At 31.8% G+C, this 12,278-nt stretch overlaps 1 protein-coding gene across 1 annotated transcript; it reads right to left on the reverse strand.

Annotated features, from left to right (window-relative positions):
* Nucleotides 1–1,859: 1,859 nt before the first annotated feature.
* Nucleotides 1,860–9,384, reverse strand: LOC147071227 (insecticyanin-B-like). The gene is made up of 4 exons (XM_085948265.1): nucleotides 9,185–9,384; nucleotides 6,128–6,341; nucleotides 4,209–4,301; nucleotides 1,860–2,051 (listed from the first exon to the last, which is right to left on the reverse strand). The coding sequence occupies exons 1-4, from the start codon at nucleotides 9,296–9,298 to the stop codon at nucleotides 1,906–1,908; spliced, it is 567 nt and encodes a 188-aa protein (XP_085804391.1). The 5' UTR covers nucleotides 9,299–9,384; the 3' UTR covers nucleotides 1,860–1,905.
* Nucleotides 9,385–12,278: the final 2,894 nt, after the last annotated feature.

The following is a 12,278-nucleotide window of genomic DNA, read 5'->3' on the forward strand; positions in this document are numbered from 1 at the left end:
TTACTTTTTTCAAAAAAGATTTTTTCTATTGGTTATAATATATTTTCTCAGAAAGTGTTTTTCAAAATTACCTATGTTCAATAATTAGAATGGTACATTCTAAAAATCTTGTGAATTATTCGTTGAATAAAAGAAATAGTTAATTATAAATTATTAGCAAGTTCAATTAAGTTACATCATAAAAAAATATTGGAGAAATCCATGACGTCGGTTGGTAACTGAAGTAATAGGTATCTACTTTGATTTAATAAACAAAAATCGATTGCCAAAGTAACTTGATTTAGAAGAGTACTGATGAGTGGGCATTAAAAGTGGCCAATAGTTAAAATTTGTCGCAATTAGTATGTCACCGCGTAGCATAGAGGTATTGCGCGTATGGGGCGTAAACCCGGGAGATGCAGGGTTCGATTCCCTGCCAGGGTGGCTTACTTTTTGAAAAAAGATTTTTTCTATTGTTTATAACATATGTTCTCCGAAAGTGTTTTTCAAAATTATGTATGTTCAATAATCAGAATGGTACATTCTTAAATCTTTTGAATTATTCGTTGAATAAACGAAATAGTTCCTTCAAATATTGTTAGATCATAGGTTAAAACCCTCACATCTCGATATGATGGTTTATAACTCTATAATCTCAAGCGTCATATTCACGGATATTTTTTTAAATAATAATATGTACATTTGGTTTCAAGAGATTGTCCGATATGTTTTAATCTGTTTATAGTTCACATATTTAAAGCTAAAAATTATAATATGAAACTCAATTCGACACATTGATTCTGTACGGATCAAAAGTTGCCAAAAAGGGCAAATTTCTTAGGCCATTATGAAGAGAGACGATTAGACTTGCATATTTACTTGGGAAGGGTCAATGACATTAAGGGTCCATTTAAAAAAGGAAAACTAACAGACTTCCGCATTTACCCCACCCGGGTATTAGGTGCTCATAGTTTCTCGTCACTTCAATCGTCGAATACCGCAATTGTCCATGTAAATTCTCCATCTGCAGACACTGCTCACTTATAGTCTAGTATTGGAGCCTAGAATCTAAATAGTTACACCAATTTTAGAGTGCCATGGGTCTTCCAGCGGTCACAGGACTTACGTGTATTAGGACCAATGACGAGAGAAGTGGAGCTACCCATTCAGAAAACTGTTCAATAGCCATCTCATCCTGGTCACTATCTTCAAAAATGAGGGCTTAAATTCTTTGAACTGGCACATAGACGGTCGCGCATCGACGTGACTGCATATACATAACGGGAGCGGAGGCGGGAACCTTTTTCCAAAACATGGTCACTATCTTCAGTCATGGTGTTCCGACAAACATAAAGAAGAAGTAATAATATTCCATTTACATCAGTAAATTGTATTTTTTTCGTTTCTGGAAGGGGTCCGGACCCGATATCCACCCCTTTGCGTGCGCGCCTACTTGTAGGTTAAAATTATGGCATACGTGTATTTCTATTGGGTATTTCATTCAATTGTGCAGCGCCAGTCAGTGATGGCGAATCGTTCTAGACCTTGGCTGAGGCCGAGTCGCGTGTCAAAGCGCCGGTCAGCTGGTCACAACTTCTAAGTAGGCATTGAATAGCTCAATTTCTTAATAAACTATGTACATGCAGTAGTCATGACCGCCTAATAAACGTAAGCTTGTGGATAGCCTACGTGCACCACAATTCGGCATAAAGACTCTGTTAGTATCTACACTGCAATTGACGAAGGCGCTTTGGTAGCCTTGAATACCTTGTTTTATGACAATTTACGCCTTTACAGTGTGTGTATGGTGTTCCGATCCTTAGACAACCCCCAATGATTTCAGTAGATGTTTAAAATTATAAATAATAAAGCAAAACGCGAAAGTTCAAAACAGTTTTATTCCTGATTCAATGTTAATAATTATGATCACTTATGCTTGCAGGCAGATTCTGTGTTATTGGTGTACGTATATTTGTCCCAACCTATTCCGTCGATTCCTTTGATTTTGTCATTGATTAATAGAACGGATTGAGGACTGAGAACGGTTGTTCTGCTGTAGATCCAGGTGGAAACTGAAAATAAAAATATATATATTATAATATTAACATCAATACGCAAGTTGTAGCTAAATGGCGGTAATTTTGAAATCATCAAGGGAATCAAACAATAATTGACCCCGATCTATATCCTGCAATAAGTATAAGACATTTCTTCAATGTTTATTTATTTCGTAGTGTGTAAAGACTGTAAAGGTATTTTGTTTGTATATAAAATTATATCATAGATAGTTTTATGTTCTTCTTGGCTAACGTTTCTTTATTACAACCTTAAACTGAAAGTTTCAAACTGCTTCATTATTTTATTCACAGGTCACGTGAAAAACCGTGATTTTATTTTATTACAAAAATGTGGTAGTTGCAACATTTTTCGTAAGCTTTTACGAATCTTCACTCAACTCTGACACGAGCTCGTGTCAATAGCAAAGGGTGTAGGTAGGCTGTTAAGATCCACCATAAATAGTGTACATTAAACGTTGTTAGTCATACGTATTTGTTTTTATTGAACTATGACTGCAATTTACAAACGGATTTGGTTAGTTTTTAAAAATCAATTAAACATTGCCTAAACCAAACCATAATAGTTTTGGTATATTTTGGGCGATACGACAAAATCGTGCACACTTTTTCATTCATACTTATTTATTTTCATTGGATTAAGAATATGCACATATTACACATATTGTTGGTTCATTTTTTTAAATTCTTTAAGACCTGCCCATTATAAAATATCCAAAGTCATGTTTGATTTAATTGCATAATTTTATATATTTTATAGATAGACGACTGTTTTTTACTATTAGGTACCTATAATGGGTTGGTTTCGCAGAGTTTAATTGAATTTTAAAAACTAACCAACACCATCTGTAAATTGTCGTCATATCAATGAAGACATATACGTATGTTTGACAAAGTTTAATATGCATTATGCATGGCTGATCTCAACAGCATACCTCCACCCTTCGCTACTGGCTCGTGTAATATGGAATCACTGCTCTCGTCATAAACTGTCACATGGCTACAATTATTGGACTGATATGAAATAATTAAGAATATTTGTTTTTTTATAACAACAGTAACAAACTAATGCAGATACCAGGAAGTACGTGTGATTCAATTCAATTCAATTGACATTTATAATCGATTTCTTTATAAATACATCAAGGTTGTGTTTTCTGAGTTTTAACATATTTTTTGGTATATTGTGTAACGAGAACTTAGGTAATTGAAAACAAACATTGGAATGAAATTTGGGTACCCTTGTCCAGAGGCGGATTTACCTTTTGGTACTACAAATGTGCGTAGGATGTATAGAGCGCTGCGCTAATAAAGGCTTCCCAAATTTATATATGTACTTATAAAAAGAATATTGAAAAAATATCTAAACCGTTGTTAATTAATTTCTAAAATTTGAAAATACTATTCTTATATGAAAATGTTTAGTAAGTAAATTTCAGCAGTAAAAAATTTAATGTAATAAATTATACACTAAATGTAGAACATAGTATTATCATCTCTCATTTATTGTCGAATCACTAAAAGATTTTTTAAAGAGTATTTAGAAATATGAACAGTGTACGTAAAGGAAAAATATTAGATACCTAATTACTATTTTAATAAAGTATTTAAAATACAGCGTGCAACAAAACGTAGTATTATATGATACTAAATATTTCAATTATATGAATATTCAACAATTTTTAAATGGAAACAAAAAAAATATGGAAACAATAATAAACTCGGTCTATTGCATGGCGATTCATTGAAATTATTGTAGAGTTCTTGTAATTTAAAGAGTTGTGGAATTGGAGAAGAGAAAAGAATTATTTTAATTAAATCTGTATGGGAAATAATATATCTGCAGAGTATTTTATTTATAATATTGATAAAGTGAATAAACACGTTAATATTCTGAATTATAGAGAGCAGGTAGGTACTTGCGTACTCAGTGAATATTGATTGCATTTTTAAATGCACAACTTTAACATATCGAAACGGTCAACAAATTGTTATATTTTTTTTTGACAATCGGTTTTTGTGATTTGTAACTCTGTATATTATAAATTATAATATCTGAGTTGTTTTCAAATTATATGCGTCCAATAGAGTATAATATTTAAGTTGATGATAATTATGTAGATAACTATAACGGTTAATGTTATATTGACTCACTTGTTTTTTTATCTTCACCCTTGTTGACGCAGCCATAAGCGAGATAGTAATTGGTATAATCCGAACTGAGAATCCAATATATGATGTGTAGACCTGAAAAAATACAAAACCACGGGTATTGACTATAATAATTAAATGCATACGTCATAATTTCAGCGTAGTTCTTTGACGCAGATGTCAGAGATGATTTAAAAAAAAGATATCGAAACAGTTCAAGCCAGATATTTATTAAATAGTGTCAAAATCCTATAAAAGTACGCATTTCTCACAAATTTTGTATTATTAAATATTATCCAAGTCGTAATGAAATCCCTGAAGCAAACATCAAAGGGATCAATTCCTATCAGGAAACATGGATTACGATGGTATTGACTATGATAATATGCACACAGCAATGGTAATTTCAGTGATTTTCTTTGACGCAGATGTCAGAGAAGATATTTTAAAAAGGAACCTCGAAACAGTTGAAACCGGTATTAATCTTAAAAAATTCTTTATTTAACAAAAAAAAATTAATACTATCCAAATCGTAACGAAATTCTTGCAGCTGACACCTAAGGGTCCTATAACACTTTCATCTTCGACAATGATTATTTTTAGTCACACATTGTGATTCTTGGTCAGAAATACAATGATATGTTTACCTGATACCTAATTAACTAGATTAGATGAGGTAGGAGCATTACATCTAAACACAACATATTATTAATTCGTAGGGTCGCTGCCAAAATTTGATCTCAAAGTCGACAATTTAGGTATTTAAAATTAACAACGAATAATGCGTCTCTATATAAATAAAATGTATGCTAGGTCATCCAATATATTATAGAACATGCACATAAAGTACAAGGAAATCAGCATTATGCCTGATTTTAGAGAGCATGTCAAACTTTGTAATTGCAATTACTACATAACTTGATTTTGAGACTTTTGGCAGTAACTATACATGTGGGGCTACTGCCAAAACTTAGTAGTCTCGAAATCATGTTATGGAGTAATTACAATTTAAAGTTTACATGCCTTCTAAAATCAGGCATAATGTTAATTATTTGTGCTTCATGCGCATATTCTATAATATCGGATGATCTAGAGTTTTTTTTAGCATACATATTTATATATAGACACATAATCCGCTGTTAACTATAAATACGTAAATTATCGGCTTAAGCCTCAATTACATTGAGCTTCTTTACGAGCTGTTTGTTGGCGAATTTATAATCTGCCTGTAAAGTCGCCCAGTGTAATCATCGAACAAGCTAACATGTTCGATGATTACACTGGGCGACTTTACAGGCAGATTATAAATTCGCCAACAAACAGCTCGTAAAGAAGCTCAATGTAATTGAGGCTTTACCAACTTTTGACAGCATTAACATGATATGTTAATAATACTCTTGCGATAATGCAATCTTGTTTTCCACATGTACCCTTCGCCACTGTTATTTATATTACGGAATTGTTTAAAATAAATTAATTATCTAATTGAACACTCTGTACACAGCTCAGTGAAATATTTTTTGAAGAAGAGTTCACTGGTTTTAATCTTTATCTGCTAACGCTTTCGACTGTATTGTATTATACACAATATGTAGAGTATACGTTTTATAACTTTTTTGCGCTTTTTACTACGCCTCTTTGCCTAATTACCTCGCATGAAATTGGATCAAATGATATTCACCTGTATTAATAAATATAATAATAAGAAAATAAATAAACTCTATATGTAAAAAAATATTTTTAGAATACTTATATTAGATCATTTTCATTCTAGAGCCGGGAGTGCAAAGTTATGAAGAAGCTACTCTACATTATGTACAATTTAACAATATTTTTCCATTACAACAAAATACAAACGGAGTGACAAATTATGTCATATTTTTTGTATATAGAACCTACAGCCTATACGAAATATCGCATACCTGAGCCGATCTCCGTAGTTGTCATTTTTCCATGACCGTGGGCATCATCGTCTATTGAAGCTTTTCCCAAGTAGTTCCTCGGTTCTCCAGCAGCGACCAAGTCGACGGAATACTTGATGGCGTCACCTTCCTTGGTATATGTTGCCACAACGCAGTCTCCGATGAATGTAGGATTTTCTTCCATCCAGGCAATTTCGTACCATACGCCACTGAACTGAAATTTTAAATGAAATTTCGAAAGAGTCGGCTTTGCTATGTTCAATTTCGAGTGAAAGTTTTTAAGTATAATTGTTTATTTTTATACATTGTTTCAATCTACATAATTTTGAAAATGTCATCTGGTAACACTGAAAACACCCTTTGTCGACGACTATTTTGTTTATAAAAGATAATTCCGTAGCATTACTTTGTATAAAAGACAGAGGTATTTTATCAATAATATAAGTATCCTACTACACTGTAAAAAAAAAATATAAAATATCTGTCGAAGTTCCTTGATCGTCTAATCTCTAATATAATCTAATACCAGCCTAAGCATTGTTTCTCCTATTTTTTACAGACCTATTTAATAAAAAGGTAAAACTCATGGAACACAAAATTAACAGGAACTGGCATACCTTACTGGGTGTAGTATAACATGGTATGGATCTCAAGTGTTTAAAAACATGGGAATATATTAAAAATATGGGATGTCAATAGTTACGTATGTTTCAATAAGATTCAGTAAGTTGATAATATATGAGGCGTCTAATTCCAAAAAGCGATAAGTCCACATTTGGTCAAAATCGAGAAAAAGATACGCACGTATTCTTTGTATAATTTTACACAATATTTATTGATCTATAAATTCCAAAACGCGACATAACCCTACGAAAAAAATTATTTTTATTCTCGATTTATTACAAAAAGCGCCAAGTCCGTTTTTCATATTATTTAAAGCTTGGTTGATTTCGCGCGTGTGTATGTCAACCAATAAGGGAACGTTCAATATTGAAAAGGGCGTATCCCATGCTGTAGCATCTGGTAAACTTATGACTGTGCCACGGAAATATGTGCCATATGCGGGATAAATTAAAAAGTGAAGTACAAGTAGCGCTAAGTCCAATTTTATTTTGCCTATATTTATTACATTTAAGAGTTTATCGGCTGAAACAAATTGCCATTTGGTTTTAATTTCGACATAGAATACAACGAAAAAAAACATTTCACGTTAAAACAAATAATTGAAGCTAGAAACATAAAAACGTTGTTTCCCGAAAATATTGAATTGTGGACTTGTCGCTTTTTGTAATTAGACGCCTCATATAACCGAAATGAGCATTCAATATTTCGGGACAGTCGGCGCTTGTACTTTACGTTTTATGGCTAAAGCAGTGGTGCACGAACTATTTGAAAGAAGGGCCGATTTATCCATTTTCTAATTTTTCATGAGACGCAGTGGGAAAAGTATTGAAAAATAATGATACTATACTAGACGAGACATACATTTTATTATTTTTAATTTAATAGTTACATATCAGCTACTCCAATCACTTTACACTGTGCATTACGTACATATTATATATTTGCACGATAAAACTTAATATATATAGGAAATTAGAATTTTGTCGCATTCAATGAAAAATTTGGCTCTATTTTGGACCGCGGTCTGTGTATCACTGGCTTAAAGTGATAAAAGCGAACCCTGCTTCAAAACATTGGTCCTTATCGACCGACTTTTACATTTACATTTCACTAATCTGTTATGTGGTAAAACTGAAGATAAACTATCTGGAACCGTGTAAAACGTGATTGATAATAACGTATTTTATAAGTAAGCGTATATATGCGTGTATATAACTTATGCGAGGATGTCAAGTCTTTCCAAATTTTAGTTTTAACGTAACTGCACTATTTTCTAATATTTTTACATCTTTTAAGTTTAAGTCATTGAATAAATAATAGGTTAAATTTGCAAAATATTTTAATAATAATTACGATTGAATTCAGTAACAGGCCGCATTCCGTTTCAACTCAACGACAAAATTAAATCAATTAATTACCTACCTATGTCAACAATATAACATAACCAATATATTATCGTTAGCTAATAGGATATTTTCATCCCTTAAAAGAAAACTTGCACTTAAAATTCAATGCTTACGGGCCCTTTTAATTAATTTTGTAATTAACGTGTTTTTTTTTATTAAGGAAACAAACGGTTACATATTGATTACAAAATTTTTAAATATAATAATGAAAAGTTATTGCAAGCAGCAAAGTTTCCATGTATACATTATAATATAGTTAAGCCTAATAAAATAGTAAGAATAACATAAATATAAAGAAATTACATAAGAAAATTACATGAGAAAAATGAGGAAGAATAATGATTAAATATTACAAAAAAATAACATAAAAAAAATATATATAAGTTTATATATCTATTTTTACAAAATTTTGGAGATGGCGCGTTTAAATGAAATAGGTGAATTATTAAATGGATCAACGGTGGAGAAATACATATTATAATGATATTGATGATGACTGACATGGTACAAAGTTAGGTTTCGCGTAAATCTTGATGGACGATGGAAACCCACCCTTTCGAGTAGGTTTGGCGAGTCAACAAAACCATTGATAATTTTAAAAAGAAAATATTGATCAAATATAGAACGTCGACTTTCCAAAGATGGTACCATTAAAGTTGCAAGTGTTATTTCCATTTGAAAATCAATTAGCAAAAACACAATTTTGTTGAATTTTGAGCAACTACTATTAAAATTTCAAGAGATCTGATTTCAAATTTATTTAAAACTATAAAAGATGTTCACCACTATTAACAGAATTTTAAAAAACAATAATATTATAGGTTAATAAGTTGTAATTAACCTCACTGACCAGAATGCAACTGATGACGAATCAAATTGATTTCCATACAAGCACTTTTCTAGAATTATTTTATAATAGTTATATTTCTCAGGTTGTTCCTAATTATATTTGTATTAACCAACTGTAGCCCATAGTATCAAGCTGTTTTAAAAAATCATCTAAACAATTTTATTCAATTCGACTTACTTTATCTAAGTCGAAATTTTCCATAGGTTTCACATTTTCGTCGCATTGTCCTGGGTACGTGACCTGGGCCGAAGCCACTCCGACGAATATCACAAACATGCTTAAAAACAGCATCTTTACAGTGAAACTATTATACCGCTATCACGAAAAAAATACACTCCAACTAACTCAGTCAAAGCTAAATCACAATAAATTGAATTATTTGTTTGCCGTGTTGTTTATTTATATAGCAACCGCAATCATCTTACTGAGTAGGTAGCAATATATTTTATTTCGATAGGTCAATTGTAATTTAATTATACACATTCAACACTTTAAGGCTCGAAAACTATTATAGATATAAATAACCAAAATTGAATCGATATCAATTTATAAATACTTGATTGTCGTGGTGAAGACAACACTAAATAATTATAATACCTATGACTATAGATCTACCATCATAAATTGGCGTTTCAGGGAGGGCGCTAGTATGACATTGAGAATATTACCATAACTAACAAAAAAATGGTAATTTATAATTTTTTATTGGTAGTAGATTTCTGTACAAATATTATGCAATCCAAACATGTTGTAAAATTAAATGGCATTTGTAACAAATTTATCCTCGATAGACAATTTTAGTTTCAAATTCGACCGGCCGCCAACTTACGATGGTAGATCTATAGCAGTGGCGAAGACTACATACTAGGCGATTATTTGAAGCCTACCTTCTTAAGAAAAATATTTTTTAATTGCACATTGCCTTATTTATATAATCACTTGATTATAATATATTCTATAAAATAATTTATTTTGCCAACGATGCCGTATGTGTAGGAATGTATTATACAGAAAAATTACGAAACAATCTGCAAAGGTTTGAAAAAAAAAACCACAGCACGCCATCTGTCTTGACGTAAATAAAGATCGGATTATGTTTCAAATAAATCTTATTTTTTTTCATATGGACTTTACGTCACGTAGCCCCGCCCAGTATATTGAATTGTATGAACTAAGGTAAGCTCCGATCGCAGAGCCTAAAACTAAATAATTAATAATTAGATAATTTAAAAAAAATATTTCCATGATATTTAATCGAATATTAATAAATATAGACTGTTTTTTAAAATAAAAAGAACTTTTATATAATGATTTTTGATGTATAAATGTTTTCAAAAAATACGTACTTAATTTAAACTGATCGCCTAAATTTTATGTCGTCAGTGAGTTTTTTAAGTTTCAATAAATTAGTGTGTCGTTGTCATTAGTGTGTACCTATTTATTAGTAGTAATATTGTATTACCTATCTTCTTATTTCTCGTAATTATACCTGACAAGTGTTTTCTTTTTATCAGATCTCCAAAGCCTACCTCTTACCAAAAGTCACCCTTCGCCACTGATGACTAGAAACAACCAATGACAAAGTTATTAAAATTATACTTATTGAAATTTAAAAAAAGATTTCTTTTAATTAAGTACATTTCTCACACACTGAGTATAAAATATTATCAAAAGCATAACAAAATTATTTGGAGAATTAAAATAAGATTGTTCTTTTTTATCTTAGGGGGCCTCTACATCAGTTAGTACGTCAGACCTTTACGTCACTAAACGTGCCACTAATAGCAAATATTACCATCTATCCCTGTCTTGTCCCTGTCTCACTGTCTCTCATAGTCATAAGTTTACGTGTGTATTCTGTATTACTGTATTTTTGTTCTGGTGTTTCAGACCCAATTATTTGTCTGTGTCCTGCAGCACTAGCCCGGCGGAGTCTTTGCAGTCTCCTGACTTTGTCGAGCACGCCATCGCTGAACTCGTTCTTTTGTCAAGCGACGACACTTGGCTGATGATTCTTCCTCATATATAACATAATGTTTTTATTTTTCTATTGACTGTGTATGTTGCCAAAGATTACATTAGGCTACACTATCGTACACCTATTACCCTAGAATCTCTTTGAAAACACACTAATTTCCAGATACTCTAATCCATGGCCCCCACAAAGGGGGGACTGACAGGGATCTAGCCTGGGGGGCTGTGTAAAATTTTATTTTATAGTTATTTTTAGTGTATTTCCTGACTAATGACGATGACTATTTTTCCAATATAATGAAGGTTTGCAAGTTACTTGACTACAACAAAAGGGGGTCGTGATCAGTGCTTCATAATATGATGCCAAGTACCGACAACTCAATAATTCTAGATTTATTTAAAAATACAAAGTATCGCTAAAAATAGACGAAATACCCCTAATTTTACCTCGCGGAACATTGGTGTTCCACGGAATAGCAGTTGGGGAACACTACTGTAGAACATCACACTACCCTTAACCTTAGCGGTAGGTTGGGGGCCCGCCAAACATCTTGGCCTGGGGGCCCGCTTCAGGATGTGGAGGCCATGCTGTAATCACTTAATATGCTACTAGGTAGTGACTGTAATCATCTGTCAAACTATTCTGAGTGTAGCATTTGTTTTCTTTCACGTTGTGTGTTTCGATCCAGAGCATGGTCCTGGTTTGGATTGGACGTGGTAGATATTTCATTTTACCGTTTAACTTCATGACGACAGTAAAAAAATCTTCCATCGTTTAACATTGTGCAATTAATATTGTAATTAATCGCACCTATGTTTAACTATCTTGCAAAGACGCCATACGTAAAATTCATTGTGTTATCGCTTTCCTCCGAGACAGGAGCGTGTTAAGATTAAATAAAACACAGTATCAGTATAATACCTACGTAAGTTGGTTACATGTACGCAAATGATTAAATATTTTCATTGATTTTAAATTTCCTCATTTTGACTGTGTCTACGTGAAGACCTTTTGATTTGAACTAAATTTCGAACTTGACATTAATTTTATGCAGTTAGTTAGTATGACTAATTAGATTCAATTCAAAGTATTGTTGGAAATATCTCAATGACCTTTCACGCTGTACTGACCATTTTCTAATTGAACTTCAAATTAATATTACTACTTTTACATTGATAAATCAAAAAATAAATATATAAAAAAATAATATACTTATTAATGTCCTTACCTATTGCCACTCTCTGAGAGTTGGGAGTGCACATATAAGAATGAACAATAATAATAATGTTTTAACTT

The sequence above is a fragment of the Rhyacophila brunnea genome, unplaced genomic scaffold (genome assembly GCF_057557595.1).
Source record: "Rhyacophila brunnea isolate RB1 unplaced genomic scaffold, BYU_Rbru_1.0 scaffold_20, whole genome shotgun sequence".
In the NCBI taxonomy this organism is placed as follows: Eukaryota; Metazoa; Arthropoda; class Insecta; order Trichoptera; family Rhyacophilidae; genus Rhyacophila; species Rhyacophila brunnea.